Raw genomic sequence first — 21577 nt, 5'->3', positions numbered from 1 at the left:
TTACCAGAAGAAGGGGGAAACCCCTCACATAACAATCTGAATTGATGCAGGGGAGGCACTTGACAAAACTCAACACATTTCATGATTAAAAAAAAAAAAACAACCACTTAACAAATTAGGAATAAAAGGAAACTGTCTCAACATTACATCATAAAAGAATATAAGAAAAACCCACAAGGAAGGATGTCTGTTTCCCCACTGCTATTCAGCATAGTACTAAAAGTGCTAGCCAGGGCAATTAGGCATGAAAAAGAAATGAAATAATAAGTGAATTCAGCCAAGTAGTAATATACAAAGTCAATACATTGTTCATGCTAACAATAAACAGTCTGAAAAGAAAATTATGAAAACAATTCTACCTATGGTAGCTGCAAAAAAAAAAATTTAGATATTAGCTTAATCAAGGAGGTAAAAGACCTCTATACCGACAACTACAAAAAATTGTGGTAAGAAATTAAAGAAGACATAAATAAATGGAAACACATCCAATGTTCTTGCATTGGAAGATGTCAATAGTACTCAAAGTGATCTACAGATTTAATTCAATCCTGTCAAAACCATAAAGCCTTTTATTTTTTCAGAAATGGAAAAACCCATCCTAAAACTTACATGGAATTTGAAGGAATACCAAATAGCAAAAATAATCTTGAAAGCAATGAAGAAAGTTAGAGGACTCACACTTCCTGATTTTAAAACTGACTTCAAAGCTACAGTATTCAATAATTTAGTAACCTGGTAAACTCAGTATAAAGCCACAGCAATCAAGAATACAGTAATCTAGAATCTGTCATTATGCCAGTATGGTACCCTTGACCTACATGTCTGTCTTTATGCCAGTACCACATTAGCTTAGAGACAGACACATTGGTCAAAGAAATAGAATGCAGAGCTCAGAAATAAACCTTCATATATACGATCAAATGATCTTTGACAAGGTGCCGATACTGTTCAGTGGGGGGAAAAATAGTCTTTTTGGCAAACCATTCTGGGAAAACAGGGCATCAATTTGCAGAAGAATAAAGTTGGACCTTTTGTCTCACACCATGTACAAACTACAGAGACCTAAATGTACGAACTAAAACTGTAAAACTCTAAAAAATATTAATAATAAGACAAAGCTACACGACGTTCACTTTGGCAACGATTTCCTGGCTATGACAACGGAAGCACGGGCAAAAGACCACGTCAACAGAGTAAACAGGCAACTTACTAGAGGGGAGAAAACAGTTGCAAGTTGTATATGTGATCAGGAATTAGTGTCCTTCATATGTAGAAAACTCCTAAAACTCTACAATAAAATAACAAGCTGATTAAAAACAGACACATGACTTGAATAGACATTTCCCTAAATAAGTATTCACATGGCCAATAAGCATATGAAAAAATGCTTGACATCACCATTCGTTAGGCAAATGCATACCTAAACTACAATGAGGCTGGGGTGCGGTGGCTCACACCTGTAATTCCAGCACTTCGAGAGGCTGTAGGATTGCTTGAGCCCAGTTCAAGACCACCCTGTGCAACATAGTGAGACTCCCCACCCCCAAAATATCTTTAAAAAAATTAAAAATTAGCCAGGCATGGTGGTGTAGTATACCTGTATTTCCAGCTACACAGGAGATTGAGGTAGGAGGATCACTGGAGCCCAGGAGGTCAAGTTTGCAGCAAGCTATGATTGTACCACTGTACTCCAGCATGGACAACAGAGTGAGACCCTGTTTCAAAAACAAGAAACAAACAAAACTGCAATGATATACCACCTCACACCATTAGGTTGGTTACTATATTAATTAAACAAACAAACAAACACACACAAAAATCCAGAAAATAACAAGTGTTAGCAAGCATGCGGAGAAACTGAAACCCTTCTGCACCATTGCTGGGAATGTGAAATGTTACATCCATGATGGAAAACAGTATGGTGGTTCCTCAAAAAATTAAAAATAGAATTATCCAGTAACCGAATTTCTGCACATATACCCTAAAGAATTCAAAGCAGAGTCTCAGAGAGGTATTTGTACACACATGTTCATAGCAGCATTATTCACAGTAGCTAAAACATGGAAGCAACCTGTATTAGTCCATTTTCATGCTGCTGATAAAGACATGCCAGACTGGGTAATTTATAAAGAAAAAGAGGCTTAATGGACCCACGGTTCCACATGGCTGGGGACACCTCATCATCATGGTGGAAAGGCACATCTAACATGGCAGTAGACAAGAGAAGAGTGCTTGTTCAGGGAAACTCCCTTTATAAAACCATCAGATCTTGTGAGATTTATTCACCGTCATGAGAATAGCATGGGAAAGACCTGCACCCATGATTCAATTACTTCTCACCGGGTTCCTCCCACAACATGTGGGAACTGTGGGAGCTACAATTCAAAATGAGATTTGGGTGGGGACACAGCCAAACCTTATCACAACCCAAGTGCTTATCCATGGATAATATGAATAAGCAGAATGTGGTATAAACAATGGGATACTATTTAGCCTTAAAAAGGGAGGAGATTCTGACACAGGCTGCAACATGGATGAACCTTGAGGACTCTGTGCCAAATGGAATAAGCCAGTTGCCAAAAATACAACTACTACATAATTCCACTTATATGAGGTAATTAGGGTAGTCAAAATTATAGAAACAGAAAATATAATGGTGGGTACCAGGGCCAGGGGAAGGGAAATGAGGAATTATTGTTTAATGGAGACAGAATTTCAGTTTTATAAGACAGAAAGAGTTCTACATGGATGGTGGTGATGGTTGCACATCATGAGTGTATTTAACAGCACCAAACTGTACATTTAAAATGATTGTTTGTAATTTGAAGTTATATGCATTTTACCACAATTTTTAAAAGCTGACAAAAAGACAGAAGTGAAGGGAGTAATTGTACTGGGGAGAAGGAGGAGGGCAGTTACTGGTGGAGGCTTTGGAGGACTTTCTGACACAGTGTTCTACTTCTCAAACCAAGTGGTAATTACACAAATATTGCTTTGTTAAAAAAAAAAAAAAAGACAGTGGCTTTCTTCTTTCTAAAAGACTGTCTGTTGCCCTCTTGTCTGGCATGCTTTGTTGATAGGAGCTGCCCCATGGGAGAGCCTACATGACCAGGAGCTGAGGGTGCTTCTGCCCCATAGCCCATGAAGCGTAAGCTCAGATTCAGACTTCCCCAAGCAAGCCTTCAGATGAGACCACAGATGCTGTGCCAAAGTCCTGATGGCAGTCTGGTGAGAAGCCAATATGCGGAGGACTCAATTAAGCCACACCTGGATTTCTGACTCATGGAAATGGTGAAATACTGAATGCTTTTTAAGCTGCCAAGTTTTGGGGAATTTTGTTATGCCCCAGTAGATAACAAATAATGCTATGTATAGAATCCTATGTTACTAATTTTATCTTGTGACCTTGAAAAGATAGATATTTGACTATTGCTTGACTTTTATCGTTGTAATTGATAAGGCTGCTTTCATGATAACTGCTTTTGACGTAATCTGAGTGGTTTTCTTTTTCACTTTAACATTTCTTTTGTATTCTGTAGTTTTACTCCTAAATGTAGAAGTGTCGTTTCATTTTTTGCCCCCAGCTCAAGTCTCACAGTGTTCCTGAATCTTAGGATTCACATTTTTCATCAAGTATAGAACTTTCTTAGTCATTATCTTTATAAATACGGCTGCTTCCTCATTCTTCTAATCATTTGGAATGGAACGCTCATAGATGTTTGGGATCTCCTCATTCTGTCATCATGCTCGGCCTCGCACCAGAAGTAATTTCTGCATGTATCACAAATTCAGTTTTCAGCTAGGTCTAAATTGCTTTTTAACTCATCCATTGAGTTAATTTTAGCAAGCATAGTTTTGGGTTTTAGATATTCCATTTAGTTCTTCAAAACTGCCTATTCTTCCCCCACTCCCTTGGAATCGTATTCTTATTCATTTACTTCTTTTATTCCTGTAATTCTTAACCATGTAAACATGTTTAATTAATGCTCTGTTATTTGCTCAATTTACCTTCTGAAGGCCTTTGGTGGAGGAGTCCGTTCCTGCTGTTCACACATCTGCTGACTTCCCTCCTGTGGTTCTTTCTTTGCATGTTTTTGTACTTTACGATTGTACTTTTGTACTTTATGATTGTAAACTCATCTTCAGTGGGCTTTATGGGTAGGAACTGGTGGGGGCTAGATTGAGAATGTCTATGTGATTTTACTTCTATCACTGTGCCTGCTTCTGTCATGGGCTTTAAAGGTATTACTGGCCTGAGCTCAGGTTTTATATCAAGTTATTTGCTGCAGGAGTGGGTAGGGCCTGGACTGTGAAACCTGTGAAAATTCAATACCTAGGCTGGGCAGGGTAGTTCTTGCCTGTAATCCCAGCACTTTGGGAAGCCAAGGCAGGAGAATCGCTTGAGCCCAGGAGTTCAAGACCAGCCTGGGCAACACAGCTAGACCCTGCCTCAAAAAAGAAAAATTCAGGCTGGGCACGGTGGCTCACGCCTGTAATCCTAGCACTCTGGGAGGCTAAGGCAGGCAGATCAAGAGATTGATACCATCCTGCACAACATGGTGAAACTCAGTCTCTACTAAAAATACAAAAATTAGCTGGGTGTGGTGGTGCGTGCCTGTAGTCCCCGCTATTTGGGAGGCTGAGGCAGGAGAATTGCTTGAACCTGGGAGGCGGAGGTTGCAGTGAGCCGAGCTCACGCCACTGCCCTCCAGCCTGGCAGCAGAGCTAGACTCCACCTAAAAAAAAAAAAAAAGAAAAGAAAAAAGAAAAAATCAATACCTGATGTCTAACGAGGCTGTGAGCCCTGATTATCAATTGTCAACAGAACTTTCTGTCTCACAGAACAACAGGCAAGCCAACATGGAACCACTGTATTGTCTTCCTGTTCCTGTGGGCACGCGGCTACTCGTTCACATCTCTCCTGAGGCTGTAGCCCTTTGAGTGCCCTTGTTCCAGTTCCTGTTTCATGTGGGTCCAGGGAGGCCTCATCTCCTTTCCCATGTGAGTGTCGAGACTTAGACCCCGAGGGTCCAGACCAACACTCAGCTGGGCAGCTGCCCTCGGGCGCTCACACTTCAAGACCTGGTTTTCAGTCTTCCGTTTGTCTCTGGCTCCTGTCACGTCCGTGACTTCCTTGTGAGCTCAGCTCTGCATTAAAAGTTTGTTGTTTCCATCTTGTGTTCACAAGCTCTGTCCTGGGAGGCTTTTGGGGTCATACCATCATAGGGAAAGACAAAAGTGGAAATCTCCTTTTGCACTATTTCTAAGATGAATTTCTAGGCTTGTTTTCAGAATATTTGCCAACCCCTTCTGCTCTGGCTTGAATGACTGTCCCCTCCAACGCTCATGTTGAAGTTTGATTGTCATTGTGATGATACTAATAGGTGGGACCTTCGAGAGGTGATTAGGCATGAGGCCTTTGCTCTCCTGAATGGGCTGGTGGGCTTGTTATAAAAGGCAGGGTTCAGCCCCCTTCTCCTTCTCTCTCTTGCTTAATGATCCTTCCTCTTTGCCATTCTGCTATTCTGCTATGTAACGATGCAACAAGAAGGCCCTGACCCTTGACGCTGGACCTCCCAGCCGCCAGAACCAGGAGCCAGCAAGTTTCTCTACACTCAAAGTCATCCGGTGTGTAGGAGTCTGTTACGGCAGCACAGAATGGATGAAGACATCCTCTGTATCATTTTGCAATCCCACGAGACAGGCGTTCTTCTGCACTCGTCGCATCACTGATGAAACCGGGCCCTGGAGGGCTTAAGTAACAAGGCAGGTCTGTCGGCTTCTGGAGGCCCGTCCTGCTGAGGCAGCTCTCTGCTCCCCTGGGCTTCATGGCGCTTCGCAGCTCGCAATCACCCTGCAGGGCAGATGTGATTTCTCTTCCCACCTTATGGCTGAAAACCAAGCCTTGTGGCAGTTAAACAAGTTACGTGGCAGTTTTCAGCCATTGTACTAAAAAATATTTTAGGTAGAAAATGTGGTGTATACATGCAATGGTACACTGGTCAGCCTTAAAAAGGAAGACAATTCTGCCACGTATGACAATATGGATGAACCAGAAAGGCGTTAAGTGGAAAGGCCAGGCACGGAAAGACAAATGCCGCATGATCTCACTTACAGGTGGGATCTACAAGTCGACTCACAGAAGCAGAGGGTGGAATGGTGGCTATCCGGGGCTGCGGCTGGGTGGCGATGTTGGTCAAGGGATACATTTCAGCTACGTGGAGGAATATGATCAAGGGATCTATAGTAGGACATGGTGGCTATAGTTAATAACAACGTATCTTGTGCTTGGAAATTGCTAAGAAAGTAGATTTTAAGTGTTCTCACCATCCCAAAAAACAAGTATGTGAGTCAACGCATGCAAATTAACTTGATTTAGCCAGTATACATATTTTAAAACAAGTTGTAACCAATAAATGTATACAATTATTATTTGCCAATTAAATACATTTAAAAATATTTTAGGTATTTGTCCATTTTTGTTTCGAGTTTACTTGTTCATCATTTTCGTATGAAAATTTCTCTTTTTTTGGCTGGGTGCAATGGCTCACACCTGTAATCCCAGCACTCTGGGGGGCCAAGGTGGGTGAATCACCTAAGGTCAGGAGTTCAAGACCAACCTGGCTAAGATGGTGAAACCCTGTTTCTACTAAAAATACAAAAAATTAGGGGGGCATGGTGACAGGCACCTGAAATCCCAGCTACCTGGGAGGCTGAGACAGGAGCATCGCTTGAACCCAGGAGGTGGAGGTTGCAGTGACCTGAGATGACACCATTGTACTCCAGCTCGGGCAACAAGAGCGAAACTCCGTCTTAAAAAATAAAAACGACTGCTTTTCTTTTTCTGTGTGTACATGACTGACAACCCAGTGGTTTCCTTTAATACCTTATCAACATTTCCAGGCACTGTCTGTGTTTGAGGCATGTGAAGTAATAGGGTGGCCCTTGTCTTGAGCGTGACGCTGAACAAACAGGCCAATAAACTGGAGGCCTTTGGCTACACACCAGACGCTCTGGGTACTGAGGAGCTCGCCCCCCACTCTGCCAGGAAACGGAATGGTAGCCTGGGAGAGTTGGCAGAAGACGAGGAACCAGACGCAGTGAACGTCCTGGTTTGTCCTGGTGTCAACCAAGTTGGGGAGTTTTTCTTTCATATGTGGCTGGAACAGAGGAGACTCACATAAATATCCGTGTTGAACAAACAGAGTCCATTGACATGGAGTCACATGAAGCAGCATTCGTCCATCCAAAATGCCAATGCTTCTTTAGGGTGGACTGAATTTCCCCCCAATACTAGGTTGTCCCATGTGATGGGCAAAAATACTCCATGTGGAAACTGAGGCTGGCTGGGGGAACCCAGGCCTCTGGCATCCCCACCAAGGTGACTCTCCAGCAGCTCCCAGGACAGCCCACCATGTAGGGCAAACGCCAGGAACCCCTCCTGTGTGCAGGCACATGGCAGGCTCAACCACAGGGGGCTAGAGGGCAGGCACATGCTCGGCCAAACCCTGGAGGGCGGTGGGCATCTGCTCATCACAAGGGAGGACTGGAGGTGGGAGAGGCACGTGGGCCTGAGGGTGTTGGGACGAGCTGTGCACATGGCTTGGCACACTCAAAGCTGAGGATTCTCCTCAGGCAACGCAGTCACATTTGGGTGTAGGAATCTCGGCTGGAGTTGCCCAGCGTGGGGAGCAGACAGCGCTGCAGCCGAACCCGAAGCTGAACACAGTGCTTGGAACAAGCCAGGCCAGTGGGACCGGGCTGGGGCCAAGTAGACGAGATAACGCACTAACGAGTTGTGCGGGGGGGGAGGCTGTGGAGTGGGGTCCTGGGGGAGATGCTGGATCCCTGGCTGGCCTGCATTGCTCTCTGGTTCTTAGCTGCCTGTGGAATTCCCGGGTGCTCTGCTCCAGCCACTTAAGACGATAAGTTCACAGGAAGTGGATGCTGGAGATGAACTGCTCTTCTGGACTGAGTGTGCAGCTCATGGCAGCCCCACCTACAGGGCCCAAAGCCTTACTGATGTTCCTTGCACCTTCCACCATGTGGCTGCCTCTTGAGCTCTGCAAGTACACCACGGAGCCAGGAATTTCTCCCCAGAAACCTCTCCATTTTATCCACCCCCCCCCCCCCACCCAGTAAATCACCACCTGACTTGCTGCTGAGGAGTGTCTGGGACTCCCCCGTCCCCAGCTCCCCTGGGGGCAGGGGTTGGCACATCCCTGCGCCCAGCCACCTGCTGCCTCCTCCTGCGTGGGTAACCCCCCCATATAGGCACCGAGCAATGAGAGCTAAGCAGAACCCTGGCAAGTTAGGGCTTGAGGAATATCACACTTTATAGAGTTACTACTCAGCTATTTCCTTTTACATATCCTTTACATAATAATATATTAGTTTATAGAAATAGGGCTTCAAGAATCCCTTTATATAATCTTCTGTATATAATGATATAATAGTTGATAGTATGAGTGCCTAAAGAATATTTCCCTACATATATACCTATAATTATATCTTAGTTCATAATCGGAGGAATGCCTAGAGCGGACACAGTACAGAGCATGAATTAAGGAATAAGCAGCTTATAATCAGAGGAATGCCTAGAGCAGACACAGTGCAGAGCGTGATTTAAGGGAAAACAGTTATACCAGGACAAGAATCCATGGCCCAGGCGGCAGCGTTCAGTATTGTAAAGATACCCGCTGTGCGGCAGGCTTGGGGCGAGAGCCACTCCTCCTGATAAAGGAGTTGTAGGACCTTGCTCCAGTTCCTGTGGAAGGCTGCCCTCAGAACGGCAATCCACCTTGGTGACTGTGAACTTCATCAGCTCTTGCTACGGTGCTGCTCAAAAAGCATCTTCCCATAGAACCCATTGGAAGCTGCCAGAAGGTGGCGGTAACCCTGACGGCTCTGTCACTGCTGTGTGACTTAAGCATCCTCCCATAAATCTTCATAGTTTTCCCATAGATAGAAGTATCACACACTGCACCCTCTTCACTGCGCACGGCCCACGGCTTCAAGCCTTGGTGACCTAATGGGGATGGACCCCTTACCGCACACAGCCCTTTCCTTCATGGGAACCGGCCACTTGCTGCGCACTGTCCACCTCCTGGCCTAGGTGACCTAATGGGGGTGGACCCCATGTTTTATTGCTCACGACCGTATCACTATCCTTAAAGATGATTTCACTCGCTGCCCTGCCCCCTAACCTGTACACAATAAATACTCACGCTTCTGGACATTCAGGGCCTCGCCTGACTCCGCTCATTGGTGGAGCGCCCCCCCTCCCCGGCCCAGCTGCATTTTCCTTGTACTTCTGTGTCCTGTCTATTTCTCGGATCCTGCGTCTCAGCACAGCATAAGGCTCATCTCACGACCCTATGGGGCCCTCAGCACTACATCTGGCTCCCAATGTGCCCTACACTCCTGGGCTGCCAGTCCATGCCCAGTGGACAGGAAAGCCCAGCGAGGTCCCTGCCTGGGCACCCCACCAACCGCACTGTCCCCTCCCGGCAGCCTCACCTAGGCCCCTCCAGCTGCGGCCCCTTGTGCCCCGCACCCATGCCTGGCCTTGGAAGTTGCTGCTCACTTTTCTGGAATATTCTTTTCTTAGATCTCTGCAGGACTGCCCCTACCCCTACGAGGGCTCCACACTTGTTCCCTTCTTCATGACTCCCACTGGGCTTCCCTGGCAGAGCCCCACCCGCTCCAAAACTCCGGTGACACCTGCCAGGCTTCCTCCAGGCCACAGCTCGGCAGCCCGCGTCTGAGAGAGAACACGGAGCGGCCCGCAGGGCAGGCCTGGCTGACGGCCCCAGCACTATCAGCGGGGAAACTTGAGCTTCTCAGGCCAGCCCAGGACGCGTCCTCAGGGACCACAGCAGGTGCCTCCGGCGGAGAGGAGTCTGCATTATGCAGGATCCATGCCGTTGTATCTGAAATTACGCAACTATCCAAACACTTGAGTGCGCGCAGGAGCCCCGCACAGAGGCCCTCCCCGCGGGGCGGAGGGAAGCGTCCACTCGCGGCGTGAGGACTCTCCCTGGGCCCCTTGGAGGGTCTGCAGAGGCAGCCCCTGGGGGAGCAGGCCCGGGTGGGGACGTCCCCTGCAGCGGGCAGGGCTTTGAGATTAACCCCTAACGGGAAAGAGGAGCTGAGCTGCCAGGACGTTGGTTGGCTGCAAACCCCACTCTTGCTAAAGAAAAACGGGGTGAGGAGGGGGTTCTCCAGCCCTGAGCTTCCCGGGCCTGGCAGGACGCGGCCCCTCCCGGCGTCGGGGTCCCCGGGCGGGGGAGGCACCGGGGCGAGCGCGCGTCTCCTCCCGGGCCCCGAGTGAGGCCGGCTCTCGGACGGCAAATCCAGGGCCGGGTGGAGGCGACCCCGGACAGCCGAGGAAAGAGCGGGACCGCACGGACCCCGCCGCGCACCGGCCGCAGGGCCAGGCCGCAGGGCGAGGCGCGAGCGCGGGAGGCGGCGGCCGGAGGGGCGGGGAGGGAGCGCGGCGCCCCGGCGCGGAGCAGCGCCATTCCCGATCGGGCCGCGCCGGGCGCTGACGTGGGCGGCCCTGCCTCGGCTTCCGGGCCCGGCGCCGTCCCGCAGGGGCCTCGGGGCGGACGGCGCGCCCGCCAGCGGCGCCGACTGCGGCCCGCCCCTGCCCGTCTTCCGCGGGGACGGGCGGCTGAGAACGCACGAACTCCGGGCCCCGGGGCTCCGCCGGGCTCCCGCCCCGACCGGCTTCCCGCCGGGCTCCCGCCCCGCCCCGTGGCCGCGCCCCGGCCGGGCGGGCCCTGAGCCGCCCGCGTGAGTCCGCCCGCCGCCCGCGCCGGGAACCAGGAGACCAACCGCGAGGCCCCGCCCGCGCGCGCCGCCGTGTCCCCGCCCGCGCGGTCGTCCGAGCGCGGCTCAGCGGCGCGGCGGAGACTCGGCACGGCGGCGGCCGGGCGCAGGCGGCCGGGCGGAGCAGCGGACGGCGCCGAGGCCGCCCCAAGCGCCGGGCTCGCGGCGGCGGAGCGCGCCGGAGTGGTCGGGGCCCGCGGCCGCCCGCGCCTCTCGATGGGCAGCTCGCACTTGCTCAACAAGGGCCTGCCGCTGGGTAAGGCCGCGCGCGCGCGCGTTTCCGGCCGCGGGCGGGGGCGGGGCGGGGCGGAGGCCGCGCGGGCGGGGGGCGGGGGGCGCGGGGGCGGGTTGAGCGCGCGCCCGCAGACCGCCGGCTTTGTGTGCGAGTGCGCGTGCGCGTCAGCGCCCGCGCGTAGCCGCGACCGGGGGCGGGATTGCGGGAGGGGTGGTGCGCATGCGCGGACTGCTGCGTGCCGGTGCGCGTGCGCGAGCGCCGCCGTCCGCCCGCCCCGCCCGCCCCGCCCGCGGCCCGCGCAGGTGACACAAAGGGGCCTGCGGGCCTCTTGGCCGCCCCGCCGGATTCCCGGCTCCACTGGCCCTAGCCCCGCGGGACCCGAGACGGCCCCCTGAGTCCCGATCCCCCGCCGCGACCCCGTCCCCGGTCATGACCCCGCGGCTGGGCCTGCGGGGTTGAGGTGTGGGGTGCGCCCTGCGCAGCTCGGGACGTCCTGCGGCGCGCGCTCCCGGGGCCACTCGCGGGAGCGCGCGCCGCCCGCCCGGAGGCCGCCGGCTACGGTGGCGGCGCGCTGTGGGGGAAGGGGACGGGCCCGGGCGCCGGGTCTGACGGCGGAGGCCGCCGCCACCCTCGGACCGGGCCCAAAGCGCAGTCCCCGGCGGTGACGCGGCAGGGCCCGGGGGTCTCCGTCCCCGCGAAGTCCCCGACCGGCCCGGCGCCCCCGCCCGCTCGTGCCTGGTGCTGCCCTGGTCCTGGGGCGCCTTCCCCGCGGGCTGCGGAAGCAGGGAGCTTGGGCGGGCGCCGGGCCCGTGGGCATCGCCATCTTGCAGTGCCCGCGTTCTGGGCCGGCCCGGGCCGTTCCGCGGAGCCTCTGCCCGCACCTACGAGTCGGCTGCAGAGGCAGAGCCCGTGCGCCTGAGCCCCGGGCCGGGGCCGCAGCGTTCTCTGCCCGGGAGCCGCCTCCAAGGGCGCCGGGGTCTAGAAGCCGGGCCGGGGCCGGGGCCCCTGCCGTAGTCTCCGGGATTGCCTGGACAGAATTCCATTCCAGTGGGGAAGAGGGAGGGCGGCCGCGCTGTCCGGGGAGGTGAAACCCTGAGAGCCGGGGTGACAGGGCCCGGAGTCCGGCCGAGGCGGCGGGTGCGCAGGGCGCTCCGTGGAGCCCCGTGGAGCCCGAGCCCCGCGAGTCCTCTGCACCGTTTGTGAAGGAGCTCGGCAAGGAGCGCACGTTCCTCGGGGACAAAAGGGCGCTGGCGGCTGGGCCCGCACCACGGCTGTCCCCGCCGAGCTAGCGCAGTGACCTCGGCCGTCCCGGCCTTTCCCGGTCAGCGGGTGGCCTCTGCGCGCCTGCGTCTCCAGCTGCGACTTGGGGCAGTGTTGGTGCAGCACCGTGGCAGAACTCTATTTGCAGTTGCAGCTGAGGATGGCAGCTGCGGTTTGTGGGACCCCTTTCTGTGTCCTGTAACTTTGTTGGGCATGGCTCTGCCCGGGGCCTCAGCACCAGGCCTCCCGGGTCTCCCCTGCCGGCCCAGGCCTGGTCACCTCGTTTTGGGGTCTGGGCTTGGCTCCTGGTTGGTGCTGTCGGCTCCGCAGACGCCTTTTGCTGTCTGTGGTTCTGTCACCCATCCTTGAGCACCTGCTGTCTGTGGGTCGTCTACAGAGCTCTGGAAGGTACATGCACTGGGGGCCGCATCTGGTCACTCCTGATGGTGCCTCGTCTGCCTGCCCGGCCATTTTTGGGGTGCCTGCCATGTCCCCAACGTGCACTTCATCCTGTCAGCTTTGACGAGGACAGTGATTAGTTTTGAGAGGGGGGCGTGTGGTTGGGGATGTCAGTGAGTGGGGTCTTCCCTTCTACACATTTGTCATTAACCTGAGGATGTGGCAGTGGGGGAGGGGAGGGTTGGCCCGGGGTACACAGGACGGAGGCTGGTCCTGTCCCTCTGCTGAGTGGGCTGAGCCTGGGCCCAATCCTGTGGCCTTGAGCTGCCCCAGCCAGGCTGGGCCTGTCTGCCTCCCCCGGGGTCAGGAGCCACCATTCTTTGGACATGTGTAGTGTGAGGTTCGGTTATCCAGCAGACAGCCGTTATTCACAGCTACTCTGCGAATAAATCTTCGCTGGGGAACCCTGGGCAGAAGCAGCCCAGCTGTCCAGGAAACGGGCCCAGGCTAGAGAAGCCCTCTCACTCCCTTGGGGCTCAGAGGTGGCTGTCCAGCCACACCGGGCTCCCCACCAGCCTGCCAGTTTTTCTGGTTTTTCTCCCCTGACTGTTGATTGCCTTTTTAACTTCCTGTGGCCAGCGCTCCCAGAGTTCGACTTGGCCTGAGCTGACGGTGCCATCCCAGAGCCAGGAGGTGTATGGCTGGCACCACGAGTGTTGCTGAGAAGGCTTCCTGCAGTGCTCTGTGCCCAGCTGTGCCCATGCAGTGCCCAAGTCAGAGCGTGTGCCCTGTGAGGTGTTTACCTCGGGTGACTCTCCTTCCAGGAGAACCTGTTTTCCACTCCACTCGGGGCTGGAGAGGGCTCCATGCAGGTGGTGCTGATGGGGTGCAGGCCTGGCTCAGGGCCCAGGGTGGCCAGGAGGTGGTGGAGGCTGCAGGGGCTGCTCTACGGGTTCTGTGGCTGAACTGTGTTGCTCGAGGGAACACTGGTCAGTGCCTGGTCAGAGTGCCAGGGTCCTCTGGTGGGCAAAAACTCTGTGCTGGGAGCATCTGGCCCCCGGGTCCTCCATTGTCTGCTGCAGTGGCCAGAGCCCACTGCTGTCCCCCCCCCCCGACTGGGTCAGGGTAACCTACAGGGTGCCACCTGTGTCACTTGACTGTCCCTTACAGCAGTCCTTCCAACCACACACTTAATGTGGTATCTCCCATGAGGAAACGTTCGTGTCTTTTTTTTTCTGTGAATCCAGAAATCTCTTAGCTGGTTCTTTGTCAAGCCAAACAGGGACCTTGAGTTGTCCCTCTGGGTGGCCCCAGGCGGTGCCAGCTTGTGGGTGTTGAAGGAGAGTGAGGATGGTCCGGGAAGCCCAGTAGGTCCAGGGCTGGTTTGGATGGGAGGCGCTGGGGCTGTGGCCCTGAGAGGCATGGGTGATGGTGGGACCAGGCTCCTTCCGCACCTTCCCCTGGCACCGCCATCAACTCCCTAGGCCTGATGGGGCCCGTGCCGCCCTGGCCTGCCGTCCCCTGTGGTGTGTGGGCTGCTAGGCTGCCCTCTCTGCCTGGCTGGCATGAGCCTGAGGCATCCGAGACTGCCTCTCAAGCAGTATTGTGTGTAGAATGTCCTGTTGGGAGGGTCAGGAAGGGGTAGCCTGGCTACCCCACACGTGGTAGGAGCTGGGGAGGTGGCGTTCTGGGGATCCTGGAGTTCACAAGGCGTCTGCATGTGCTCGCTGAACAAACGTGGGAACGTGCAAATCCATGGGAAGTCTTGGAGAGGAGTCTTGGTGGCAAATTCATGCCCTTGATTACAGCTCCTGCTCTGTGTTCTCTGAGCTGCAATGTGGCCCCACAGAGCACCATGGCTCCCTGGCTCACGGGCTGCCGTCGTCGGAGGTGCTGCATTGGCCGGTGGGTGGCGGGTGGCGTCTGTCTGGGGGAAGTTCTGGTGGCCCCATGCTGCTGTGGGGCTCCCTCTTGGGGGACTGGCCTTCTCTGTTATGACAGGGCAGGGACTCAGTTCCCTTGGGGCGGCAGGTGGCTGCATCTCGGGGCTGGAGGGCTCTGGGTCAGGCTGTGCGTAGCCTTCGTCACTGTCAACCCCTGCCTGGGCAGCTCAGCCTGGACAGCCTAAGGAGGCATCTCACCGGCGCCCAGGTGGCTGTGCCAGGGGACTCACGGCAGGACAGCTTTGTCACGAGAAGGCCACTTGGGGCGGAGCCGGACTTTTAGGCCAGAGTCATCAGGGCTTATGGGGACAAGGCAGGGTGAGGGCCGGTGAGACTGCCAGCCCAAGGGTGCCCTTCTGGAGGTCGGGGAATGCCTTCCTGGGCAGCAGCTTTAGTGGCTGCTGTGGGGATGGGGAAGAAGATGGGGCTGGTGAGGAAGGGCCTTGGGGACTCGTATTCTGGTAGAGGCCGTGGGGGAGGGCAGGGGACTGGTTGGCCCAGCAGGGCTGGCCGGTGGAGGGACGTGGAGGGTTGGTGGCTGCCGAGGCTGGGTCTGAGCAGGCCGGGATGGGGGTCAGGCACTGAGGCTGGGGAAGGAACAGTGCTGTCGTGCTGAGTTTGGACGGCTGAGTGCGACCTCTCATCAGAGCTGCAGGAGGAGATAGGAGCCAGCAGGGGACCCCCAACCCCCAAGTCCTATCTGAGGGGACTGGCGCAGCCTGGGCTGGAGATGACCCCAAGCAGCTGCTTGGTTCTGGTGCATCTTGGGGTCTCCTGGGACTTCCTGCAAACCCGGTGCCCAGAGACCTTCTGTGGCTGTCTGGCCGGTGAGGGGGGGCAGGTCCCAGCCTGTGGTGACCCCCGGAGTGCAGGAGGCTACCCCGGTCCCTCTCCAGAGTGTACTGATGCCCAGCACACACATGACTTAGGGCCGAGTGGGCAGGTGTGGCCAACAGGAGGGAGGATCCGGCAAGCAGCTGGTGATGGGCTTCCGGAGATGGCTTTGGTACGTGGTCTGGAGGCACTGGGGTCATTGGGCCCCCACCGTGCTGCCTCCTGGGGCTTGATGCCTCCAGAGACCTTCGGGGCTGTTGCCCCTCACCTCAGCCTCGTCTTCTTTAAAAGAAATGTTTATGTTAGAATAGTCTGAGATTTGCAGGAAAGTGAGGAAGCTAGCACGAGCTTCGGGTGCACCCCGCACTGTCTCCCCTGTGGGTCTGTTGAGGCTTTCTTACAATGTGAGGTTAAGTCGAAGGAGCCCCCAGCGTCTGCAGGATGTGAACCTGGAGACGGTCCTCGCGTTGCTGAGCTGAGAGTCATGTGTGGCCGTGAGTTTTTTTAATCAGGAAAAGCAGTGTAGGTCCTGGGTTTGGATGGTGCAGGCCCCTCTGGGAGCTGTGTGCCTTCATCTCGGAGCAGGTGAGGGAGGTATAGGCCTGGAGCCCTTGACTCCCAACTGGCCAGCTAGGAGGGCTTTTGGGAGGCCAGCTCCCTGGCATGAGGTGCCCAGGGCCTCCAGACATCGCACTGGGTGGGAGCTCCGGGACTCGGACGCTGGGTGTCAGTACGGGAGGCTTGGCCTGGCAGGGGGCTGCTTTGTGGGTGCACCGTGGTCCCAGGGTAGGGCAGAGGGTGGATAGACCTCCCCCAAAGTTAAGGACAGGTCTCGCCCCAGGGCTGTTTCCAAGACAGAGGCCCCTGGAGGAGAACCAGGTGCTGGGCCTCAGGTGTCTGTCCTGAGCTGGGGCAGCCTTGGAACAAGGAGCTGCAGGAGGTCCCTGTGGCACGGGGCGCAGCCCCTCAGCTCTGCCAGGGCCGGCCCGGGGAGCACAGGGCTACCGGAGTCCTGTCGCAGGCCCCTCAGCTCGGGACCTTCAGGAGGGCTGGGGTGGCCTTCCCACATCTGCTTCCTCCTTGGAACCACAGGTGTGGGCAAGTACTGGGTGGTTCTGAGACGCACTGAGCAGCATTGAGGGGTATCTAGGAGCCTCCGGGAGCAGCAGCCAGCGCCTTGTTACCATGGGCACTATTGATGAGTATTGGTGGGTCTTGGTGAGCAGCAGCTGGTACTGGGCCGCCGTGGGCAGTATTGATGAGTATCGGCCGGTATTGATGCGTTTGGCCGGGCATGGATGGCGCGGTGCCTTGCCCCCTAGCCAGGCTGGCTTGTGGCGGAGGTGTGACATTGAGGCTGTTTTCTCCTGTCCTTTTAGTTTCTGTTTTTGTGCCGGATCCAGGTGCAGTGGGTGGGGGTAGGGCTGGGGGGGCTGGAGGGAGCAGAGACCCTGCCTTCAAGGCCCAGCGCAGGTCGTCGGGGGCCCAGGCTCAGGCGGGGGGATCCCACTCCACCGTGTTGCTCTAGGGTCCTCCACAGGGGAGCCCCACCCAGCGCCTGCCATGAAGAGTGGTGTCAGGGACCCTGACTGGGAGGTGTGTTCTTGCGTGGGGCTGCACCGTGTGCAGTGGTGTCTCTGGAAGCTGGAGATGGTCGGCATGTGTGCTTGAATCCTGCAGAGGGAAGTGAGGGGTGGAGATTCTTCTGTAAGGCCTCTAGCAGGGGTGGCCTCCCAGCGCACCACCAGGGTCTTAGGCCTGGCTGAGCAGCCCCTCTTGGCTTGGCAGGCAGTCGTCTCTGCCTATGCCTGCACACTGCGGCTGGTGGCCGGCTCCTGTCCTGGTCTGCTGGACGTCAGCTGCACCTTGGGGTCAGCCCCTGTGTGGTGTCTTCATGCCAGAGCAGGGGCCGGATGTGGGTGGCTCAGTGACACCCTCCTCGGGGCTGGGTGATCGTGGGCACTCCCAGCCCCCTGTACATCCCAGGGCTTCGTGCCTGGAAGGCTTGGCCCCTCAGATGCCCCCCTCTGCTGTGCATTTGGCCATCGAGGTCCGTGCCCTCAGCTTCCTGCCAGGCCCTGGCCTAGCAGTCAGAAAGAGCTAAGCAGTGCTTTCGAGAGAATCAAGGGAGCGTCGCTGGGGTACTCTGAGGGTCAGAGGTGGAGATGTCGTGGCCCAGGGCAGGCAGTGGCAGGCTGGATGCTGAAAAGCCAGCAGTACCTCTCCCGGTGGCTCCCGGGACTTGGCCACATGAGATAGAAGCTTCCAGAACAGTAGGCAGAGCCTTCCGCAGTTTCCCTGCCCACAGCACGCACCATCTGTCCTGTTCTCCGTCCCCTGGTTCTTGGACACGGGGGACATCTGGGTGCAGCTAGAGCCTGTGGGGTGGCCTTAGCCTTGGGGGGCGGTTCCCAAGAGGCGGCATAGGGGCCACTGGAGCCCGGCCTCGGGCCTGGCGTTGCCACCTCGGGGTGAGTGCCCCTCACATGTGTGGCGGGAGCCAGCACCCCTGGCTGACAGCAGGCCCCTGAGTCCAGGTAGGTCCCAGCCAGCAGCCCTGGGTGTGGCAGATGCAGCAAGGTCCACGTCCATGGTGTTTCCTGGAGTCTCTGAGTTCTGGTCGGACCTTTGATGGCGTTTTAATGTGTCTCTTGTGTTTGATTTTTAGTAAGACTTTGACCCCGACGCAGGCTTCAGTGATTGCCGTGGATCAGAAGCCTGAGCGCTTTGGCTCGAGACAATTAAGGACGTGGGATGAGGCTCCGAGACAGGACGCGGTTCTGCCTGGGGACCCTGAAGATAAAAAGCTTTGAAAAGTCGAATTCATGGTCGTGGAAGCCGAGCCCATATTAAGAGATGTCAGGTTGGTAGGCGTTCCTGGCGTCTGCGGCAGAGCGACCTTGTGGAGGAGGCACTGCCTCAGATGAAGTCGGGGGACCCGGGCTGTGCGGGCATTGGGCCTGATTGCTGCCACCCGGCCCCCAGTGCGCTCTGGGCGAGGACAGGCATCCCCCAAGGGAGGGTTTCCTGCATGCCTGGCGGCAGAGCACAGCTGTGGTCAGTCCTGTCCGCGGCGTCTGCTGTTTCTGCCGGAAAGTGTCTGAGGGGCACGGAGAGGGTGTGGGGTCCGCCAGCACGGGGACGGAGCCCCACATGGAACCCTGGAAATCCAGGTGTCCACCTGGCTTGCCCTAGAGCAGGGCAGCGGCCCTGTGGAGCTGTTTCTAATGGTTGGTCTGTGTTCTGTGGCCCCGAAGTACCTGCAGCCGGAAAACAGCACTGGGCTGAGGGCCCGCAAAGCCTGCTCCAGCACGGGCCGCGTGACCGTGCGGCCTCCTGGGTGTGTCGGGCTATCTGGCGGGACCCTGGTACGGTGGGTGATACAAGGAGGCGCCTTGGGTTCCTGACTGGTGGGGCCTGGCGTCTTTACCTCCTCCTCCCGGCTCCACTCACCCAGCACCCAGGAGTCCTCCCGGGCGGTTCCGACGCAGCCGCGTTGTCTGTTGTGGTTCCCACCGTTGCGTTCTCACCACGACACCAGCCCAAGTCCCCACGTTCACTGGCAGGGGCAGTTCAGACTTTGCACTGAGATGGCCCGTGAGCTGTGGGCCTGTGGGGTTCTCGTGTTCACACCTTCCTCATCACAAGTGAAGACCAAGGATGCTAAGAGTAGATGTCTACCCACTGGCTCAGAAACAGCAACGTAAACCCTCACATGAGCAGTAACCACCGCCACTTGTGGAGCCAGACCATGCGCTGTGTCACTGGGGGCTGCAGGAGGGGGACGCGTGGAGTGTCACTGGGGGCTGCAGGAGGGGGACGCGTGGAGTGTCACTGGGGGCTGCAGGAGGGGGACGCGTGGAGTGTCACTGGGGGCTGCAGGAGGGGGACGCGTGGAGTGTCACTGGGGGCTGCAGGAGGGGGACGCGTGGAGTGTCACTGGGGGGGCCGCGGGAGGGGGACGCGTGGAGTGTCACTGGGGGGCCGCGGGAGGGGGACGCGTGGAGTGTCACTGGGGGGCCGCGGGAGGGGGACGCGTGGAGTGTCACTGGGGGCCGCGGGAGGGGGACGCGTGGAGTGTCACTGGGGGGCCGCGGGAGGGGGACGCGTGGAGTGTCACTGGGGGGTTGCGGGAGGGGGACGCGTGGAGTGTCACTGGGGGGGCCGCGGGAGGGGGACGCGTGGAGTGTCACTGGGGGCCGCGGGAGGGGGACGCGTGGAGTGTCACTGGGGGGTTGCGGGAGGGGGACGCGTGGAGTGTCACTGGGGGGCCGCGGGAGGGGGACGCGTGGAGTGTCACTGGGGGGCCGCGGGAGGGGGACGCGTGGAGTGTCACTGGGGGCCGCGGGAGGGGGACGCGTGGAGTGTCACTGGGGGGCCGCGGGAGGGGGACGCGTGGAGTGTCACTGGGGGGTTGCGGGAGGGGGACGCGTGGAGTGTCACTGGGGGGGCTGCGGGAGGGGGACGCGTGGAGTGTCACTGGGGGGCCGCGGGAGGGGGACGCGTGGAGTGTCACTGGGGGCTTGCGGGAGGGGGACGCGTGGAGTGTCACTGGGGGGGCTGCGGGAGGGGGACGCGTGGAGTGTCACTGGGGGGGCTGCGGGAGGGGGACGCGTGGAGTGTCACTGGGGGGCTGCGGGAGGGGGACGCGTGGAGTGTCACTGGGGGGCTGCGGGAGGGGGACGCGTGGAGTGTCACTGGGGGGGCTGCGGGAGGGGGACGCGTGGAGTGTCACTGGGGGGCTGCGGGAGGGGGACGCGTGGAGTGTCACGGGGGGCTGCGGGAGGGGGACGCGTGGAGTGTCACTGGGGGGCTGCGGGAGGGGGACGCGTGGAGTGTCACTGGGGGGGCTGCGGGAGGGGGACGCGTGGAGTGTCACTGGGGGGGCTGCGGGAGGGGGACGCGTGGAGTGTCACTGGGGGGGCTGCGGGAGGGGGACGCGTGGAGTGTCACTGGGGGGGCTGCGGGAGGGGGACGCGTGGAGTGTCACTGGGGGGCCGCGGGAGGGGGACGCGTGGAGTGTCACTGGGGGCTTGCGGGAGGGGGACGCGTGGAGTGTCACTGGGGGGGCTGCGGGAGGGGGACGCGTGGAGTGTCACTGGGGGGGCTGCGGGAGGGGGACGCGTGGAGTGTCACTGGGGAGCTGCGGGAGGGGGACGCGTGGAGTGTCACTGGGGGGGCTGCGGGAGGGGGACGCGTGGAGTGTCACTGGGGGCTGCGGGAGGGGGACGCGTGGAGTGTCACTGGGGGGGCTGCGGGAAGGGGACGCGTGGAGTGTCACTGGGGGGGCTGCAGGAGGGGGACGCGTGGAGTGTCACTGGGGGGGCTGCAGGAAGGGGAGGTGTGGAGTGTCACTGGGGGCTGCAGGAGGGGGGACGCGTGGAGTGTCACTGGGGGGCTGCGGGAGGGGGACGCGTGGAGTGTCACTGGGGGGCTGCGGGAGGGGGACGTGTGGAGTGTCACTGGGGGGCTGCGGGAGGGGGACGCGTGGAGTGTCACTGGGGGGGCTGCGGGAAGGGGACGCGTGGAGTGTCACTGGGGGGGCTGCAGGAAGGGGAGGTGTGGAGTGTCACTGGGGGCTGCAGGAGGGGGACGTGTGGAGTGTCACTGGGGGCTGCAGGAGGGGGACGTGTGGAGTGTCACTGGGGGCTGCAGGAGCGGGGCACAGGCAGCTCCTGTCCAGATGGAATGAGGGAGCAGCCAAACCGGGATGTGGTTTTGATCATGCACACCCGGTGTTTGGGGTCTGGGCAGGTCCTGGCACCTTTCCTGTCTTGAAGGCAAGTGGGTGGAATGGCCCGTGGCTCCTCTGAGGACACTGGGGCGTGAGGACTTGGAGGGAGGTGGCTGGGCCCAGCCGCACCGGGAGCCCTAGGTTTTGGGGTGGTCAGTGGAGACCTGTGCCCTGTCCCCTGCAGGCACCTGCTGCAGGCCCACTGCACCCCTAGGCTGTCCACCAGGGTGTTTTCTCTGCTGTGGGCTCCCAAGAGCCGTGTTTGCAGTGCATTCTGGGCCCCGGCAGCTCGGTGGCTTCTGCTTACCTGCTGGTGGACGGGGTGGGAGATTGGGCCGA

General features: G+C 57.5%; 1 protein-coding gene and 1 pseudogene across 8 annotated transcripts in view; one reads left to right on the top strand and one right to left on the bottom strand.

Annotated features, from left to right (window-relative positions):
* Positions 1 to 4884: 4884 nt before the first annotated feature.
* On the bottom strand, positions 4885 to 10523 carry LOC141583956 (DNA damage up-regulated protein-like; annotated as a pseudogene).
* Positions 10107 to 21577, top strand: part of CTBP1 (C-terminal binding protein 1) — a 35287-nt gene continuing 23816 nt past the window's right edge. For 2 of the 8 annotated variants that reach the window (XM_039468109.2, XM_039468105.2), the window contains exons 1-2: positions 10860 to 11089; positions 18173 to 18367. In XM_039468109.2, coding sequence (XP_039324043.1) covers positions 18361 to 18367 — 7 coding nt within the window. In that variant the 5' untranslated portion in view covers positions 10860 to 11089; positions 18173 to 18360. The other 6 variants (XM_039468104.2, XM_039468102.2, XM_074395767.1 and 3 more) reach the window with 5 other exon arrangements.

Source organism: Saimiri boliviensis, chromosome 3 (assembly GCF_048565385.1).
Source record: "Saimiri boliviensis isolate mSaiBol1 chromosome 3, mSaiBol1.pri, whole genome shotgun sequence".
NCBI lineage: Eukaryota > Metazoa > Chordata > Mammalia > Primates > Cebidae > Saimiri > Saimiri boliviensis.
Note: the sequence above shows the minus strand (reverse complement) of the source record. Positions and strands in the feature narration are given on the sequence as shown.